At 34.6% G+C, this 20318-nt stretch overlaps 1 protein-coding gene across 2 annotated transcripts; it reads right to left on the reverse strand.

Annotated features, from left to right (window-relative positions):
• Positions 1–415: 415 nt before the first annotated feature.
• LOC139846604 (histone-lysine N-methyltransferase ASHH2-like) lies at positions 416–9094 on the reverse strand. Of its 2 annotated transcripts, none has more exons than XM_071836078.1 (17): positions 8908–9094; positions 6583–8031; positions 6278–6491; positions 6041–6192; positions 5632–5843; positions 5428–5544; positions 5249–5341; positions 4866–4943; positions 4558–4614; positions 3841–4462; positions 3673–3728; positions 2855–2925; positions 2645–2727; positions 2479–2558; positions 2003–2079; positions 1713–1758; positions 416–1518 (listed from the first exon to the last, which is right to left on the reverse strand). In XM_071836078.1, the coding sequence occupies exons 2-17, from the start codon at positions 7997–7999 to the stop codon at positions 658–660; spliced, it is 4236 nt and encodes a 1411-aa protein (XP_071692179.1). In that variant the 5' UTR covers positions 8000–8031; positions 8908–9094; the 3' UTR covers positions 416–657. The 2 variants fall into 2 exon arrangements, with proteins under 2 accessions (XP_071692179.1, XP_071692180.1); XM_071836079.1 differs by having other exon boundaries at positions 6583–8050.
• Between the last annotated feature and the right edge of the window lie 11224 nt (positions 9095–20318).

A 20318-nucleotide genomic window follows, 5' to 3' on the forward strand; every position in this document is an offset into this window, starting at 1 on the left:
TTTCAAAGTCCCGATCGATTAATCCCCGAATAGCGAATTTTGCAACCTTGCATACACTAACTATTACACGGTTTAAAATATATAATATTTTTTTTTATTAAATCGCTAGCACTTTTCAAGCAGCAGCGCGCGAACCCCACCTTTCTTGTTGGTATCAAACCCCATTCACAAACCCACCAAAGTTTTTGGTTTTAGCATTTTCATTCTCATTCAGTCAATCTTAATCTTAATTACTTTATCAAATCTAAACCCATGAAAATTTGGTCAGCAATAACATGTCTACTATAAACACTTGCCTATTTTAAACCATGCAAAAAAGTCATGGCCATTAATTAATTAATAATTATATAAGATTAGATGGCTTACTAATAGAGTTATACATGCACACCGATATAAAGCGAAATCAGAAAGCAGATAAATAAATGTGATTTATTATTACCTCAATATCAGTAGCAGATGAATGATAAATGTTTACCTCTTCCAGATGAATAATTTTGTACCAAACCAGGCATAGCTATCTGTAACCACCATCACTTTGGCTTTTATAAAAATTGAGGCGAAGTACAACGCATAAAAAACATAATATCCGCTTTTGGATGTCTACTAAAATCACAAACAATTTGGCTACACAGAACAATGACACTCTCCTATAGAACTTTACTGATGTGACTGCTGATAAACCCCATTCTCATAGTTTTCTGTATTGTGTGTACCGTTGACTTCATTCGATCCATACCTTACACCCACGTTTGGGTGGTTCGGCCCATTGAAATGTGGAGGCCCGTATTTGTTAGGGTGGGGCCATTGATGACCTGGTCTCGGGTGATTCCACTTTTGTTGCTTGAAGTATCTCCTATCAACCGTATTAGCCATGTTCCTAAATCTTTGAAAATCAGGCTGACTGAATGGACCACCCTGAACACGTTCTTTTTCACGAGGATGTAAAGGTAGAGGTGGAAAAGGATGAAATGTCATTGCGGGACCAACAATCCAACTCTCGGAAACTTCACTATTTGACGTCCCGGTTTTTTTAAGAACGGACAACGGGATCCCGAACGAGGTGGGCAACCGTGAATTGTATCGTTCTTGTGGTTGCCCCATAACGGGCTTATTAGAGCGCTTAACAGGAGACGAAAAACCCGGTGGAGCATCCCCGTCCACATCAGCATTGTCAGTTTTTAACCTAGATTCTTTGTTTGGTAAAGATTCTAGAACACCGGGCTCATCCCACCGGCTTTTACGCTTACGGGTCCTTGTTGGATCAGTGGGACCGTTACATGATGCAGATGAACCTTCTGTTGGTTTAGTATCAACTGGAGGGGTATTTCGGTCAAGAGACTGTTTGGTGTTGTTATCTGCATCTTCTGAAGGCCATCGTTCCCGGTTAAACGAGTGAGAACTTTTGAAGTTTGAACTTGGTGGATATTCAATCCTTTCGTGGTCCCTCTCGGCCCAGTTAACTCTTCTTGCGTGTCGGGGAATAAATCGGTCTCGAAAATTTCTTGAAATTGTATGAACCTATCAGCCATAGAAACAGATTAAAAAGTGCAGTAGCAGAAAATAGCAGGCAGTTTTGATGGTGCCAATTTCGACCCGGTTATAGGGATATGTCTATCTTTAACAGGTCAGATGGGTGTCAAGAGTCTCTCAAGAGTGTATTTTAAAGGAGTAGACCGTCTAAATTGCTTTAAATATACAGAATTTACATGTACCTGCTTGTTATCATGCTCTGTGAATGACAAGATCGATTCCTTTAAGCTGAAAAAAGAGAGAGAACAGCATCATTTAACATAGCACAAACTACAGATTTTGATTGGGCAAAATTGGTAGCTGATTAACTGAGCAAGTAAGTAGTATATCACAGTCAAAAAAACATATCGAGTAAAAAACTTAAGTCATCCCTCTACGTAAGCTTCAAAACATTCATGTTTAATATAATATAATAAATTTTATATTTTTTTAGTGTACAACAGAATGACAGTATTCAAAAAAATGCTCAGACCTTTCACCACCATGAGGAGACGGTTTTAAGATATTTTCCAATGTAAGGATCTTCGTTTCAGCCAGATACTCAAACACCTGCATGAATAATCTCAGTGTTATGAAGCTGTCTTAAGATTTTGTGATGTGTTCTAGTAAGCATGTTACATTTTTAATCACACGATCTTTACTAGGTAAAAAAACCTCGTGATATATTGGTGTTTCATATTTATATAAATAATTAAATATCAGAAAACATGAATAAGATTCAACCTAGAGCTTGTCCTCGTATCTTTTTAACCAGTACAGTGTCATGTTTCAGTGACTGTCGGTTTTTCTAAATTAGGTTTTTTTCCCCAACTCATCTAAAAAAGTCACCCAATTATCATGTGTCTAAACTCGGATACCCAGATATACATCTAAAAAAGTCACCCTCCTAAGCCAATCAACAACTTGAAATGAATAAAACTGTCAACTGACAAAAATTATAATAATTACCTTGAGAAGCATTCGCAGTATTGGAGTCTTGTCAAAATCCTTTCTGCAACGCTTTAGTAAGATGTGCAACATCTGCAAACCTGTATACTCAAGGAAAAATGCAGTGTTCATCAAGAACATACAACCATCACATATTTTAAGGAATCAATCAATATAAAAACTATACCGTTTTTGTTAATTATGTCGACCAATACTGTTCGAGATTTAGTATGCAGGAGTGCACCAAGGATCATAGAAAGGTCACGGTTGCTGAAAAAGTTAAATTACGATGAATAGACTGATCAGTAAAATAGTCTCCTGTAGTGGCTTCAGTATTTACTTTTCAAAAAAATAAAAATAAAAACAAAAATTGATTAAAAAGATCTTGATTAAAAACCTTTGAATTCCTTTCCCGTTGCCTCCATAAGCAGTTAGACATAAAAGTGTCAGATAGCCCTTCGAAGCATCCTTTCAAACAAACACATAAAATAATATAAGAAATTCAGATGACGAGAGCCCGAACAGGATAAAACCTTCAACCTTTTTTAGTTCAGATAACGAGACACAGTAACACATCTAAAAGATGTATAAAAGTAACTTCAAAGTTTATAGCCAATAAAATGCAAGAGTTATTAACGTTTGTAGCGATAGAACAAACCAACATGACTGATGCAAGAGTTAAACAGATAGAGAGGCCATTTCAACCCATTTATGTGAGAACTAGTCAACTGTAATATATTTTATCCTCACGAGTCATCCCATCCCAAATATATAAACATAAACAGTTAAGCAGATACAAATACAAATATATAAGAAATGGTTCAAGCATGTAAAACAAGGCATCCTCTAATTGTAACAATGTAAAAACAACCTAAATTGTTATACGCTTCTATTCGGATATAACAGACCATCACTAGAATAATGGTTTTTTTTTTTCTTTGCAATCGTCATTTGTAAATAGAAAAATAAAAAAATTAAGGACACAGAGCTGGTATTTCATGTGAAATTGTAGTTTCGTGCACTCCACTTAAAGAACCTTAATAATTTCATTTTCAATTAGCAAATTAAAGTAGAATTATGATGCAAACACTCAAAAAAGTACAGAAGAACAAAAAGACCTATACGCATACTAAATTTTACATACTATGTAGAAATGTATATACTAGTTTACCAGGGTAGACCAACAGATATTAGAATACATAATGTGCTACTTACTCTTCGTTTACTTATTCCCTTGTTCTTATTAAGCAGAGTATTGAGTGCCTCTTCAACTGCAAAAATATCAAGCAAAAAACTTATAACAGAGTCAAACTGTCTTGCTAAAACATACAAAAAAAAAAAAAAAAAAACAGATATGAAAAAGCAACTGAAATTTTCAAGTACCTGCATCAAATCGACCCGTTAAGTTATCTATCACTAGCCTTTTGGGTTTTTGAGGCACAACAAGTGGCTTCTTATCTACATCTGGTTGCATACTTTTCAACTTCTCTTTCTTAACTGCTGATGTCATAGACGCTAATTTTGACTGATACTTTGACTTCAAAACTGTGGACTTCTTAGAATTTGTGTGCAATTTGGGTTTCTTCATTAACTCTTTCGTATCTTTTTCTGCCACACGATCAGAGGTAATTTCACTCTTAACGTTAGGATTAGTAGGATCTTCGTTTTTCTCTTCAACAGCCAACAAAGAATCTGGACTTAGACTTTTTTCCTCATCGTTTAAGTCAGAAGCAGATGGAAATTTGTCTATTTCACAGTTATCATCTTTAGATATACTTTCTACTGTATGTGTTTCAGATAGTATACCATCTGGTTTATTGATTGTGTTTTCATAGAACGTAACGGGTTCAGGATGTTCATCATCGGAATCACCCAAAACAACTGTTTCGTCATTTAATGGGTCGCCACCAATAACTCCCCTACACTTGGATGACCCACATACACATTTTTTGGCGGCAGCCCCAAAAACTCTTACATAGTTGTAATCAAATGTTAGTTCTTCCCCCTGGAGAGAAGTTATTAGAAAAGTGTGAATCTTCAAGTAATATGAAATTGTTTGACCTATAATTCAAAGGCTCAACCAATAAAGGATGTTTGTACCTTCTTAATATCACTTATTGCAAATAGTCCAATGCAAACTTCCCCATTCACCATCCACTGGTTAGGCAGAACAAAATGTAAGTGAAAACTTATATAATTATGCATATCACTATAAGTATCAAGATTCGGATCAACCGACTAGCAAGTCGAATTTAAAATATCATATCCTAAAAAGCTGCAATAGATTTGATCCAGTGAAATTTGACTCAAGCACTGAGCATGTCAATTGCATGTCAATTACAGTAATTTGATGATCTTTAAACAACAGTTTGTTTGCATAAAAGCATCCTACTTGCAAGTATCCTAACCTTTTCGGTTCGACAATTTGGCTCGCAGCTGTGATTTATAAAACGACCCAAATTTCCTTTTGCACAAGCATCTATTACCTGAAAATGAAAATAACAAACATTGTAATTTAACAAAAATATAAATAAATATGGTCTTTCACATGATAAATTAATAATTACTGTGTATAATTTATTAAATTTCTTATGTTGCATGTTTTCCCTCCCTAGAAATTTAAAAATTTGTGAACTACAATGACAAAGTAAAGCGGATAAGGTTTTCCCTAAGTTAACCCGTGACCGAATCTCTGCCCCGAGATATGCCGCGGCGTTTGAACCCGAGACCTTTAGGCTATCTTGAGATGGTTATTACAATGAAAAGGTAAAAGGATCTAGGATCAACAAACCTCACTGCCATTCAGTGTCATAAAATAGAAATGTTTATGCCCCTTTGAAGCATATTCTTTTTGTCGGGCCGCATAAGCATGCATATCAAGCACCTACAAATCATGAAATAAAAAGGAAAAAAGATTGAATAAATTAACAACAATAACACAATATGAGCTTAAGAAAGTAGACATTTTACCTCTCCGACATATTCAATAAGGAACCTTCCTTTGGGGATATCCTCCAGTAACTGAAGCCCATAACCCTTCTTTCCGGATGGAACACGTTTCAGTTTTGAATACTTACGTTTCTGAAACTGCAATCATATAAAAATGTGAGCTTTAAAACGTATTAGAGAAAAGATAAGTAAAAAAATTTATAGAAGCATCAATAAATATGTAACCTGTTGATTGGAACATGACTCTCCACAAGGGCATGTTCCTTTTACACATTCTATGTTCAACATCCTATTAAGACATTCTTCCCGACACCCCATACGGCCATCTAAAGGTGGTTTACAATGGCAGACCATAACCTCATCAATGGGTTGATTTTTACGATTGCGATGTAGAAACATGTTAGTCTTTATAAGTTTCCAAGAGGCCTGGGGAGGATCTGCAATTATGTTAAAACATCTCACTGCTTAAAAATGTCATGATACATGAGATGACATACATGCAGCAAACTTAAATAATTCACCAACGTATAGGTAAACTTGGGTTACGTTTTCACTCTATAGGACCAAACGGGTTGAGCTAAAAGTTAACTAAAATGAAAACATATTAAGAAGGTTGAACAGGTAGGTCGAGTACCTATTGGCTGCTTTTGTCTTAACTGAGTATTACCAGCATCTTCCTCACCAGATGCTTCAGATAACTCCAACTCCAAATTGATATCAGCATTTGACATCTCTTGTGGGATTGAGCAGTCACCAAATGCTTTATCCATGTTGTCCTTACAAATCCTTCATTTTGTAGCAGCCAATAAATACTAATAAAGTTATAAAAAAAACTTGTATTACTAAAACAAGACCGGCAAATAATTCATACCATCTACTTCCTGTCAAGTTAATAGAATCTGCCAATATAGCTGATATACGTCTCCATTTATGACAGTCGTCACAGCATACCCAGGCACTCTGTGGCGTTCCCTGCCGACTCGCACCGTCATTAGTGACCGGGACCGTCGATGAGTTGCATAAAGGTTCAACGATGCTTCCAAAACCATCTTCTGGTTCTCTAACATCACTCACTTCAAGATTACCTATAGCATACAAAGAGTAAAGGTAAGCACTTTCACAATTTAATGAACTGGAACAGGTAAACAGCTTAACATAAAAGCATAAAAATAAGACCTGCTACTAAATGAATTTCTGCATCACAGTCGGCCCGGTCTTTACCACTGATCTCCTTGAATATTCCCTTAGAGATAGACTTCGAAGGTGACCCTTTCTGCCCACAATTGGAACTTTTCTTATTTACTAAAGATTTTGATCTTGAGCTTTTCTGAAAATCTTGAACATTAGATTTCGACTCCGGCGACTCAATTTGGGCAAAGCTGACATCAGATGTTAAGATACTATCAAATGTCAATTTATCCATAGAAACTCCAACTTCAGTCTCCTGCAATGGTTTCTCACATGATAAAACATCATTGACAATTTCTGGACTAGGAATTCGACTTCCAACACCACCTTCACCTGATTGGTTAGGAACACAATTTTTTGACGGGCCCCGTATATCTTCTGTGATACTTCCACTAATTTGAGCCTCTGAAATCAAATTGATAACTTCAGAATCAGGTGAAGTTCCAGGATCTAAGCACCTATTTTCAACCGATTCACCTATTCCTGGCAATTCAAGAACCTGACTGCCAGTTTTTCCAACAAAGTCTTCACTTTTTTCCTTTTCTGTAAGAAGAGTGTCGATAACAGAAGATTTTAAAGAAACCAGATTCTCATTAGAAGCCCTAGAAATCTCTTTTTCAAAATTGCCCTTTATATCACTTTGTAAAGCAGGAGTTTCTGTATCAACCTCCCTGTAGCTTTCTAGATCTCTATCCATATCAGGTATCATATTAATTTGACAATTTTGAAGAGTCTTTGTACCCAATTTCAACTTCAAAAGAATACCTTTATTTATGTCTCGAGATTCACCTTGTGAATGCACGCCTTGATTCACATATTCAGTATTCCTCTTTCCACCTTTACACCCAGTTCTTCCCTTTACCGACTCAACATTTTCAACAACATCGACATTATTTGGTGCATTCTCAAAAATTTCATCAATTTTAACTCCTAGTCCCCATGCAGAAAAACGAGGTGGTCGGGCCAAATCACTTCTTCGTCTTCTTTGAACATCTACAAGATATAAATCCAGCATTAACTTCTTTCCAGATGTTCTTTTGCTTTTTCTTGAACCCGAATTAGTGACAGTTTCCTTGTTTGACGGAACCTTGCGGGTACTTCTTCGAGATGATGGACGTTTAATTTCATTAACTTTATTACCAACTTTTCCATCATTATTTCTCGGGTCAGAGGATTCAGTTAAAACAATAGAGTTAAACGGGTCAACAAGGGCTTCTGTCTTAGATATAGTTGGTTCATTAGATGCCCCAGCATTACTAGTCGTAAAGGGCTCACAAGATTCCATGTAAACTGATAACGCATCAACTAAACAACTCGGTTCCATAGCCAACGCATGTTCGTTAAAATCTAATGGTGGGTCGTATGCATCTTGTGCCGGTAATATCTCAGAACCCGTAGTGGCCATCAATAGGCCGTCTATGAATAATGAAAAAATCCCTTCAAATTTTATCAACCACTAAAAACCATTAGATTGATTCAGATATTATTTTTTGATTTTCTCAATCTATTGAATATCATATCAATATCAATATAGATATAATAAATGACTAAATATACTTATATGCACCAGAAAACTTAATTCTTAGTATCAAGTCTATTGTATTCTAAAGGATGCATCTCGTAATCCATCGTTATCTATATTCATTAATACACACAATAACTGTTTAATATTTTATATATAGCCGAGTTTTATTTCCAAAAAAACCTAAAAGCACAAGTGCGTATAGTTTAACTTCACTTGATACAGAAACGACAAAACAACATTAAAATGAATCGTCGACAAGTAAACAAATCAATCCTTCCGCAAACATATGATACATACTGATTAGTCCATCGTTGTTTCGAATCACATTTCAAGTACATCTTTTTGTAGACAAAGATAAACATCACAGATTTTACTTCTAGGTTTTGTGACTTTGTGTATAATTTATTATTCTAACAAATTAGGGGAAAGTGTGCTAATAGTGCAAGTATTAACAAGCAATTACCAAAAGGAAAGTGAAATTCATCAATTAGGTTAAGCACTGATACAAATTAATTGGATTAAAATTGTCCCTAAAATACATAATTAGTACAAATACAGATGCAAATTCACGAAGCAGGCAAGTGAAAATCCAAAACCCTAGAAATCAAAACAGTGAACTAAAACCAGAAAACCTAAAGCAGAAGCTACATTTATAGGTCAATGATGTAACAAATTGTAATATACAACAAATATATAGATCAACCGACATACTTATACACATACGTATATATACATATATATATCAACAAAATTCGGTGAAAGCAAAAGGATGTAAATACGATCTTTACCTGAATTGAATATAAGAAGGAATTGTTAAGCGGAATTAGGAATTAGGGATTTATGATTATGAATAGTCGTACGTATAATTAATAATTAAATAAAGAGATGAGATAAAAAAAGAGAGAAAACACGTTTTGGTTTTTGGGGGAAATTTAGAAGAAAGGTATACGACGACCCCAAAACGTGATTTGGGTTTTCGGTGTATATGTGCTTTTCTAGGTGTAGATATTGATACAGGTTGTGTATTTTTTATTAAACTTAAAAATAAAATTGATACAATCAAAAACAATTTTACACTTTTACATTTAGTTGTAGCCTTAATTTTTTTTTTCTTTCAAAAAAGTGTGATATATATGGTACCGATTAAATAAAAGGCAAGGGTAATAATATCCAGAAAGATAATTTAGGTAATGTCCCTTTTATTATTTATGTATTATTATTATACTCCTTTTATTATTTATGTATTATTATACTCCGTATGTACTTTATGAATTGTTACTTCTAACCTGAAAACAAAGTACACTAAAAAGATGAACCTACTGAGCTAACTAGCATCTCAAACGATAAATAAAAAACTGGTAAAAGTTACAGTATTTGATAATACTATATTTATATTTATATTTATATTTATATTTATATTTATATTTATACTTATATTTATATTTAATATTTATATTTATTTATATTATTTTTATTAAATACATATTTTAAACAAAAAAAATTGTATTTCAGTATTTTAATGTATTTAACATTTTTTTTTTTTGAAAAGCAAAATATATTATTATTAATGGAATATTTAATTACAAGATCCTATACTCATCTATACAATGAAATGGAGATACATGTTGTGGGGAACTAAATTATGAGGGTAGCCGTCGGATACCATAAAGACTAGCGAGGGCATAAGAACTTGAAAAAACAAGCCGGGGTAGAGAGAGGAACAGTGACGATCAAGCGCCAACAAAGTTACTACAGACTAACCCGATTAATCGAACCCTCAGTAGAAGATATAGTATTCGAGGGCTACGCTTGAGAGTAGGAGCGTATCAACCGATGCCGACACGATGTGGGGGATCCGCCACAAAGAATGAAGGATTGATGAGCCATTGGTGCCATATGATAGGTTTCTTTTTACTCAATCTTTTGGAGATCCAGCTAAAACTTTGAGATTGAATTTCGGAGAGGATCGATGCAATGGACCAGACTTTTTTGGAGAATACTTTTGCGTTTCTATGTTTCCATAACATGTAACATGTAATCCATTTGGTTGCTTGCCATATTGAAGAGCCGAGATTGTTGTGTGTGAAAGTTTGCTTATTGATGATAGCGTCATTAAGGTTTGAAATTAGTGAGTGGTCTTGGTTCCACCAATCTAGTACGTGTTTCCATATTTGGGCCGATTTTGGACAAAGAACGAGAGAATGCTCAGTGGTTTCTATGTCCGATTCGCATAAAGGGCAAAGGATGGAGTCGAGATCAATACCACGTTTGTCTAATTCGAATCTAGTAGGTATCTTTTTTTGAAATGCTCGCCATATGAAAATGAAGACTTTTTGTGGTAGTAGATTGTTGCGGGGAATCGTCATGTTGAGGGTATTACCACCAAGCTTAAGGGAGTTTATCAAGTGTGCCATAGATTTGGTGGTGTAAGTGCCCGAAGGGTCGAGAGAACATTTCCAAGAGTCGGGTTTTTCGGACAATGTCACGGAGGAAATTATATTGTTTAGTTCAGTTAATTCATTGAGAACACGGCCGTATGGAGATCGTGACCAGCACCAATTACCGAGTGAAAGTCCATTATTTTGCGTGATTCTTTCAGCGACTGTTGCTTCTTTATTGGACTCGAGCATGTATAACCTGTGGAAGAGTGTGCTGAAACGTTCCGACCCAAACCAAATGTCATTCCAAAATTTAATAGAGTCACCATTTCCGAGGCATTTTGTGATGGCAGTAGAGAAGGAAGTCCCGCATTTGTTCGCAACCTTGCCAGCTTTGATGATTTCTTTCCAAACTGTGCGACCTGAAATATTCCTGCAAGAAACGTCAAATTCCAACCCCCCCCCCTTTCCCGTATATACTTGTGATAATTTTAACCCAAAGCGCATTTTCCTCGTTTTTAAAACGCCACCACCATTTGCATAGTAGTGAGATATTTTTGCTAAATAGGGAACCCACGTTTAACCCACCGTTTTCGTAAGGAAGTAGAATTTGATCCCATTTTACCCAATTAATTTTGTTTTCAGAGGATGTCCCACCCCAAAAGAATTTGCGTCTTTTGGCCTCAAGGAGATTAAGGATGGAGGTAGGTGCATGGAAGAGAGAGAAGTAGTAGAGCGGTAAACTACTTAGTATGGATTTAATGAGGGTGAGCCGACCTCCGAAAGATACGGTTTTGGCAGCCCAATCGGAAAGCCTTTTATCAAACTTTTCCACAATAGGATGCCAAGATGAAGGGTGTGATGAGGGGATACCGATAGGAAGGCCGAGATATGTGAAGGGAGTGATACTGGTAGAACAGTTAATGTAGTTTGCCATTTCTTCGGTTTCGGGAGGGGAAGTTCCGATACCGAAAAGTTTACTTTTTCGGAAATTGACTTTGAGTCCAGAGATTTTCTCGAAGCATTTAAGGAGTTTGGAAATATTTTTGGCGTTCCTTTTACTCCATTCCCCGAAAAAGATGGTGTCGTCGGCATACTGTAGGTGGGTGACCGTGACGTTGTCATTCCCTACATTGATACCATGAATATGGCCATTAGAAAGTGCCCGTTTAGTAAGAATGTTGAGTCCTTCAGCGACGATGATAAAGAGAAAAGGTGAGATGGGATCACCTTGGCGAATGCCCCTTTCAGGGGAGAATTCCATTGTGGGAGAGCCATTAACAAGGATGGAAATGGATGAGGACGAAAGGCACGCACGAATGAGATTAATCCATTTCGGACCAAATCCCATGTAGTGCATGGTATTAAACAGAAAGTTCCATTCGATGCAGTCAAAAGCTTTTTCAAAATCAACTTTAAAAATCAGACCTTTGCATTTTTTTCGTTTAAGTTCGTCGATAATTTCGTTTGCAATAAGAACGCTGTCTAGGATGTTGCGACCTTTGAGGAAGGCTGTTTGTTCTACCCCAATGACCTTGTGGATGACTTTGGCGAGGCGATTAGAGAGGATTTTGGTTAGAATTTTATAATAACTGCCGATAAGACAAATAGGACGGTATTCGTTCAAACCGATGGGATTAGGTTTTTTGGGTATGAGGGTGAAGAAAGATGCATTGCAGCCTTTGGAGATTTCGGAGTTGGTCCAAAACCATTCGAGTGCTTTAATGAGATCGTGTTTAATAAGGTCCCAGTATTTCTTAAAGAATTTCATATTAAAGCCGTCGGGACCGGGCGCCTTAGAGCTATCACAATTGGAGAGTGCGTCCCAGATTTCTTTTTCGTTGAGTTCAGATTCGAGTATGAGATTATCCTGGGGGGAGATGTATTGAAGGTGGGGAGCATTATCGAAGGGGCAATGGTTATTAAGGTTATTGGATTTGAAGAGGTTTTTGTAGTAGAGGTATGTTTCTTGTTTTATGACGTTGGGGTCTTCGATCCAGGATCCGTTAATGGATATGCCGTGTATGTTGTTTTTACTTGTGCGTTTTTTAATGTAATTATGGAAGTATTTTGAGTTTTCATCGCCTTCGAGGGCCCATTTAATTCTTGATTTTTGTTTTAGCATGTTGGTTTTAGTTTTTTCTTTTTCGAGGTGAGAGAATTTTTCATTTAACCAATTATTTTTCTCTGTTTCGGACAAAGGTCTAGATTCAGCAATGGCTTCCCATTCGCTGATTGCATTAAGGTGATCTTGGATTTGGGAGTCGATGTTATCAAGTTGTGTACTATGTTTTTTGAGTTCCATTTTTACATTTTTGAGTTTGTTACGAAATACACAGTCAGGGCGGTTTCCAGTCGTTGGGAGTGACTGATAGTGCTCCAAATGAACATATATTTAGTAGCAATATCCTCCCAATATGTAAATTATTTAGTTGTAATTGTTCCATATTCAAGTAATATTCGTTTATATTTAATAAGTGCGAAGACAAAAGGCGAAAACGAAGAATTGAAGACGGAAAGGTCCAAAATGCTCAAATGTACAAAGATACAATTAAAGTGGTTCAAATTATTGATGAAGAACGTCTAAAAATGACAAGAGTACAAGTTGCGGAACGCAAAGTACACGATATAAAATAATACGCGAAGACGTCCGAAAATCCGGAACCGGGACCCGAGCCAAGAAGAAACGCCCGACGCAACGGACCAAAAATATCTAGTCTACTATGCACAAGAATAAAATATAATATATAAATAATTATATTAATTATTTATATATTTATATTTATTTTAAATTATGTCGACGAACAAGAAAACAAAAATGATTGAGCTGGATTCTGGTGGCCATGCGAGTCGCATGGCCAGAAGGCTATTTCCCATGCGAGTCGCATGAGGATCAGAATCAGGCCTGGTCTATAAATTTGCCATTTTTCGTCCGAGTTTTAGAGACACCACACACACAAATACATAATAATACTCTGTAAGAATAATGTAATAAATATATATATATATATATATATATATATATATATATATATATATATATATATATATATATATATATATATATAGTATATATTAGTGTTATATTAGATTAGTTTGGGTTATGTAAAAGTTATTTTTACGGGTTTTTAAAGTCGGAGCTCTGTCCGTGTAACACTACGCGATAAATAATCAATGTAAGCTATGTTCTTCTTTTTAAATTAATGTCTCGTACTTAAGTTATTATTATGCTTATTTGAGCCAAAGTAATCATGATGTTGGACTAAATATTAAAGACGGGGTAATTGGGCTTTGTACCATAATTGGGGTTTGGATAAAAGAACGACACTTGTGGAAATTAGACTATGGGCTATTAATGGGCTTTATATTTGTTTAACTAAATGATAGTTTGTTAATTTTAATATAAAGATTTACAATTGGGCGTCCCTATAAACTACCATATACACTCGATCGGACACGATGGGCGGAGTATTTATATGTACGAATAATCGTTCATTTAACCGGACACGGGAATGGATTAATAGCCACTAGAATAATTAAAACAGGGGTGAAATTACATTCAAGGGTAATTGGTGTAATTGTTAACAAAGTAGTAAAACCTTGGTTTACACGCAGTCGATAACCTGGTGTATTCATTAAACAAAGTATTAAAACCTTGTTACAATTCGAATCCCCAATTAGTTGGAATATTTAACTTCGGGTATAATAATAATTTGACGAGGGCACTCGCATTTTATATTTATGACTGATGGACTGTTATGGACAAAAACCAGACGGACATATTAAATAATCCAGGACAAAGGACAATTAACCCATGGGCATAAAATTAAAATCAAAACGTCAAACATCATGGTTACGGAAGTTTAAATAAGCATAATATATTTTATTTCATTTTTTCTCGTACTTTTATTTATTGTCATTTCAATTATTGTTATTTATTTTGTATTGTTATTTAAATATCGTCATTTACTATACGCTTCGCTTAAAATATAAATCGACAAACCGGTCATTAAACGGTAAAACCCCCACTTTTATATATTATTATATATATATTTATATATTTTTGTACAAATATAATTATATAAAAATAAGTGTTTCATAAGCCCGTCTCCCTGTGGAACGAACCGGACTTACTAAAAACTATACTACTCCGCGACTAGGTACACTGCCTATTGTGTTGTAGCAAGGTTTTGGTATATCTCACTCGATAAATAAATAATTAAAACTTGTTAAATTTTGTAGCATTCCGTATTAAAAATATAGTATATTTCGTAACCCCGTGCTACCACATCAAGTTTTTGGCGCCGCTGCCGGGGAGTCGGCGAAACTATCTATTTTTCATTTTTTGTATATATATATTTATTATTTTTAGAAAAACAATATAAAATCTTTAAAAAAAAATTTTTAAAAACTTAAAAACTTAAAAATTTTTATATATAAATTTATTTTTAAGATTTTTACTATAAACTATCTCTATTTTTATTTTAGTTTTATAAAAATATAAAGTTTTTATTTAATTTATATATTTTATATAAATATTTTTAAAACAGAAAAATTAAAAATTAGAAAAACAGAAAATAAAAATAAATAATAAATAAAACGTGAACCTGTCATTTTTTGACCCCCATTTGAACTGGACCAACAGGTCATGCGACTCGCATGACCCTTCTGCATAAACCCATGCGAGTCGCATGAGGTCTTCTGACAGGCCACCATTCTACCCTAATTTCGCATTTATTACGGATTTTATTATTATTATTATTATAAACCCTAATCTATTTATTATTATTATATTTCAGTTTTTAATTAGTTATTATTACTTATAATTAGTTTTATTTTATTTAAAATTAATACTTTTATAATATAAATATAAAAATAATATTTTTATAAAAATATATAATTTTATCAACTTTTTATTTTCCTTTATATTTTGTATCTTTTATTTATTTTTAGCGTAATTTTTGTATTTTTATCATTCGTGCTTAGTTTTAAGTCTAGTTTTTGCCGTAGTTTCATTTTTATTTCTAGAATTTTTAGGCATTGCCGTAAAATCCCTTAAGTGCTTATTCCTTAGACTAAGATTTAGGTGCTTTAGAATTTTGCGACGCCGTTTTTCGCTTTAGTTTTACCTGTAGACCTTTAGGCGCAACTTTTTAGATATAATTTTTAGACTTTTAAGTTCCGACGTTTTTCTTTCTTATTTTTATTTTTCGACACTTTTCGACGCGCAATCTTTTTCTTTCTTATTTCTCGACATTCTAGTTTTTAGGACTTAGAATTTTCTCTACTTCTTATCTAATTCTCCAAACGGAAAGAAAAATTATTTAAGTGGTTAAATTAATGGACGTTGACATTTTTCTGGTTCGTAGTAATAGTTGGATTTGTTAGTGGCTAGTTGTGGGCTTCCGATTTAAAGGGTCCTGGCTACCTGCTGCATCTTTTGGCTATTCGAAACGTGGGCAAAATCAGAAAAGTCTATTAATTGGATAACTTATATAAGTTTTTCTAAATTTTATAACTAATAGGATAATTCGTGAATGCACCACATTGTAGCTAAAATTTGGCCATCGCAATAAAATGGAAAAATTTGAAAACAAAGCCTTGGAAACTCTTTTTGAACTCCGAAATCAATTAAATCAATACTCTCAAATGAGTGTTGATGACAATTCGGTCAGTCAATCTTGGATCGCGAACGACGAAACAATAACTGGTTGTGAAATCTGTGGAGATTATCACTCAACATGGGAATGTTACTATTATGTTCCTATGGAAAATTACGTACCCACAGAACCGGAATGGAGCGATTACGAAGAACGCAATTCAAACTGGGATTATTCCCAAGAATTTATCGAAACTCAACAACCAGAAGATGAGGAAAATTGCGTGTCCGAAAATTCTTTAGATCATATGAAAATCAAACTCGAAGAACTCGATGCTCAAAATGAACAAATGAGCGAGTTTGTAAACCGGCAAGCTGAAACTCTATCAGACTACACACCTGTTGATCTGAGGAGTATTGTTCAATAAAATCTCAAATCATCGAATTTTGATGAATTCGAGAGCTCCGAAATCACCAACTATCCCGATGATACTTTTTATTCAGTCTTATCAAATTCACAACATATCGACACATTAGCCTCTACCGACGAAATAATCAATCCATCAATGGAGGATGAAGAAGAAGAAAGGGTGACAAATTGGTACTCTTGGGAAAACGATAACGTTGAAAATTTTACCCCCGAGGCCAAACCGAACTTTACCATCCCACAACTTTCCAACCCAATATTCTCAATAGACGAGTCATCTACTGAAGATGAACTACGAGCTGTAATAGATAATGACACCTCGGATTTCACCCAATTGGGTAATAGAGGTGAAAACTTTAATCCCGAGAATAAACGGAAGGACACTTTTGGAATTGACCACCCTATAGATATAAGTATGTCGGTGTATATCGATCCATTTGACCAAGAACCAGAAAAGAGACATATCCATTTACTAAAAGCTACACTTAAAAAAGAATTAAGTAGTGACGATCGGGTGAGTCTAAACTTTAAACCCATTGATATATTATACACCACCCGAGATGCAAATAACTGGCTCACTATTTTAATTCGTGGAACTTATTCCACCGATTTCACATGTCGTCAGCTAAGTGTGGGGAAGTCTAACCCCACTTAACGTTAAATTAGGGGTTCGGGTTAGTGCATAACTCGTTAATAAACATGCATGATAAGTTAGGGTAAAAGACGCATTTTCAAAGATTAGCAAACTGTTCAAAAAAGCAACCATTTTTGAAGAAAAACATGTGTGATAAAATAAGAAGGAATGAACGATGAGGCGCGCCATCTATCATTCGACGAGCTTTGTAAGTACAAACTAGGTATTCTTAATCACTTTTCTACACTAATCACCCTCATGAATTTATAATTATAGTCTGATTTCATGCAAATGAGGGCATTGCATGATCTCAAGTGTGGGGAAGGGTTATAAATTCTCTCGGGTTTACACTTAGTTTATTTGCCAAATTTTGTGAAAATTTGAAAAATTTTCAATTAAATGAAGTCAAAATCATGTTTATATATATTTATGAACGATGAAAACTAGGTGTTAATACCGAAATTATCGTTACCTCGAAAAGGACATAAATTGAGAAACAACCCAAAATGTTTGAATTCATTTAAGAATGGAATAAAGGAGAATAAAAAGGCAAAGAAAGAAACTAAGTGTGGGGAGAATATACCAAGTCATTCAATTAAGAACTATCTATCACATGTTTCTGTAAAGTTATTGCAGGTGTTTTGTTTTGGACTAAATTAACTGTTTTACCCGATTTACTGTAATGAGAGATGGATCTACACGATGAATCAATTCCATCATTAAAAGGAAGTAAAGTCTTCCGAAAAAGACACGCGCTTCTTGATTTAGGTCAAGAAGTTGTCATCCAGACCAGCTGTAGGTTGACGAAAAATCTAGAAAAGTCATTTCTAAAATCAGCAGGAAATCCACGGACCTCAGCATCAAACAGGGTCGCCAAGTGGTCAGATTTATCCTAACCATGAGAAGGATTTATCTCGTACAATGGGGAGGCACCGTGCAAATTAGCTTGATAAGACTAATGAATCAGATCCCCAGAAAGGATAATCTCCTTAAAAGATTAAAAATCAGCTTTTAAGCCTGATATTACTCAATCCTTGAGATTGACCTTAAAGATTGAGAATTACAAACTCATGGAATTCGATGATATCTAAACTCGAGCTTGAACGAGAAAATATTTTGATCAAAAATACAAACCGATTTGTTTTCTGAAAACCCATTTTCAATGCGTTCATTACCATTGAACGTAAAATCCTAGGAATTCACCTAGAATTCATTAGGTCACCTGAACCAAATCGGGTGTCAACCGTAAGAACGGTGGTTGCATAGCATGGTCAGAGACAGGACCTTGTGCCAGACCGAAAAATCATAGGATGATCTTTACTATTGCTCCTACCAAGGATAGTTCTAGCATCCGACACGTTTTTAGACCATGAACAAATGCATGTCATTAGACATTGCCTTAACAGTTTCTTGTTCATCGCTTTCCTTTACAACCGGACGGTAGTTTACCGAAAAGTAATATACGGAACAAGTAAACTGGATGTGTGCTTTCCGATACCAGGATAGCAGTGGATTACACGAACCTAAAAGTTTTAAGCCAAAATATTGATCCACAAATATATTTTGCAACACCGATGATGGATCAAATCAGAAAACTTGTCTAGGGTAAAATCTAGCTTGAATTTTTAAAAAAGATCAAATGTTTTCATAAAGATCCAATTTCCTTAAGGATCTACATTTTTATAGTCATGTGAGACTGTAAACCACCTTTCAAATGTGCACTTTGCTTTGAAAACCGAAAGTAAATCGGCTATTTGATTGTAAGTGTCGTTGACCTAAACCCGAGGCAACTGTGGATGACACACCCACCTTTAACCATGGTTCTATCGTTACTATCATTATTTATACCGCCATATCAAAATCACTGATGTACAAAGTGTGAAGAATAAAGAAGTGATTCGTGTGATGTATTATAATTTCAAGTTATGTATTGCTTGAGGACAAGCAACGTTCAAGTGTGGGGATATTTGATAGTGCTCCAAATGAACATATATTTAGTAGCAATATCCTCCCAATATGTAAATTATTTAGTTGTAATTGTTCCATATTCAAGTAATATTCGTTTATATTTAATAAGTGCGAAGACAAAAGGCGAAAACGAAGAATTGAAGACGGAAAGGTCCAAAATGCTCAAATGTACAAAGATACAATTAAAGTGGTTCAAATTATTGATGAAGAACGTCTAAAAATGACAAGAGTACAAGTTGCGGAACGCAAAGTACACGATATAAAATAATACGCGAAGACGTCCGAAAATCCGGAACCGGGACCCGAGCCAAGAAGAAACGCCCGACGCAACGGACCAAAAATATCTAGTCTACTATGCACAAGAATAAAATATAATATATAAATAATTATATTAATTATTTATATATTTATATTTATTTTAAATTATGTCGACGAACAAGAAAACAAAAATGATTGAGCTGGATTCTGGTGGCCATGCGAGTCGCATGGCCAGAAGGCTATTTCCCATGCGAGTCGCATGAGGATCAGAATCAGGCCTGGTCTATAAATTTGCCATTTTTCGTCCGAGTTTTAGAGACACCACACACACAAATACATAATAATACTCTGTAAGAATAATGTAATAAATAAATATATATATATATATATATATATATATATATATATATATATATATATATATATATATATATATATATATATATATATATATATATATATATAGTATAGATTAGTGTTATATTAGATTAGTTTGGGTTATGTAAAAGTTATTTTTACGGGTTTTTAAAGTCGGAGCTCTGTCCGTGTAACACTACGCGATAAATAATCAATGTAAGCTATGTTCTTCTTTTTAAATTAATGTCTCGTACTTAAGTTATTATTATGCTTATTTGAGCCAAAGTAATCATGATGTTGGACTAAATATTAAAGACGGGGTAATTGGGCTTTGTACCATAATTGGGGTTTGGATAAAAGAACGACACTTGTGGAAATTAGACTATGGGCTATTAATGGGCTTTATATTTGTTTAACTAAATGATAGTTTGTTAATTTTAATATAAAGATTTACAATTGGGCGTCCCTATAAACTACCATATACACTCGATCGGACACGATGGGCGGAGTATTTATATGTACGAATAATCGTTCATTTAACCGGAAACGGGAATGGATTAATAGCCACTAGAATAATT

Source organism: Rutidosis leptorrhynchoides, chromosome 5, assembly GCF_046630445.1.
Source record: "Rutidosis leptorrhynchoides isolate AG116_Rl617_1_P2 chromosome 5, CSIRO_AGI_Rlap_v1, whole genome shotgun sequence".
In the NCBI taxonomy this organism is placed as follows: Eukaryota; Viridiplantae; Streptophyta; class Magnoliopsida; order Asterales; family Asteraceae; genus Rutidosis; species Rutidosis leptorrhynchoides.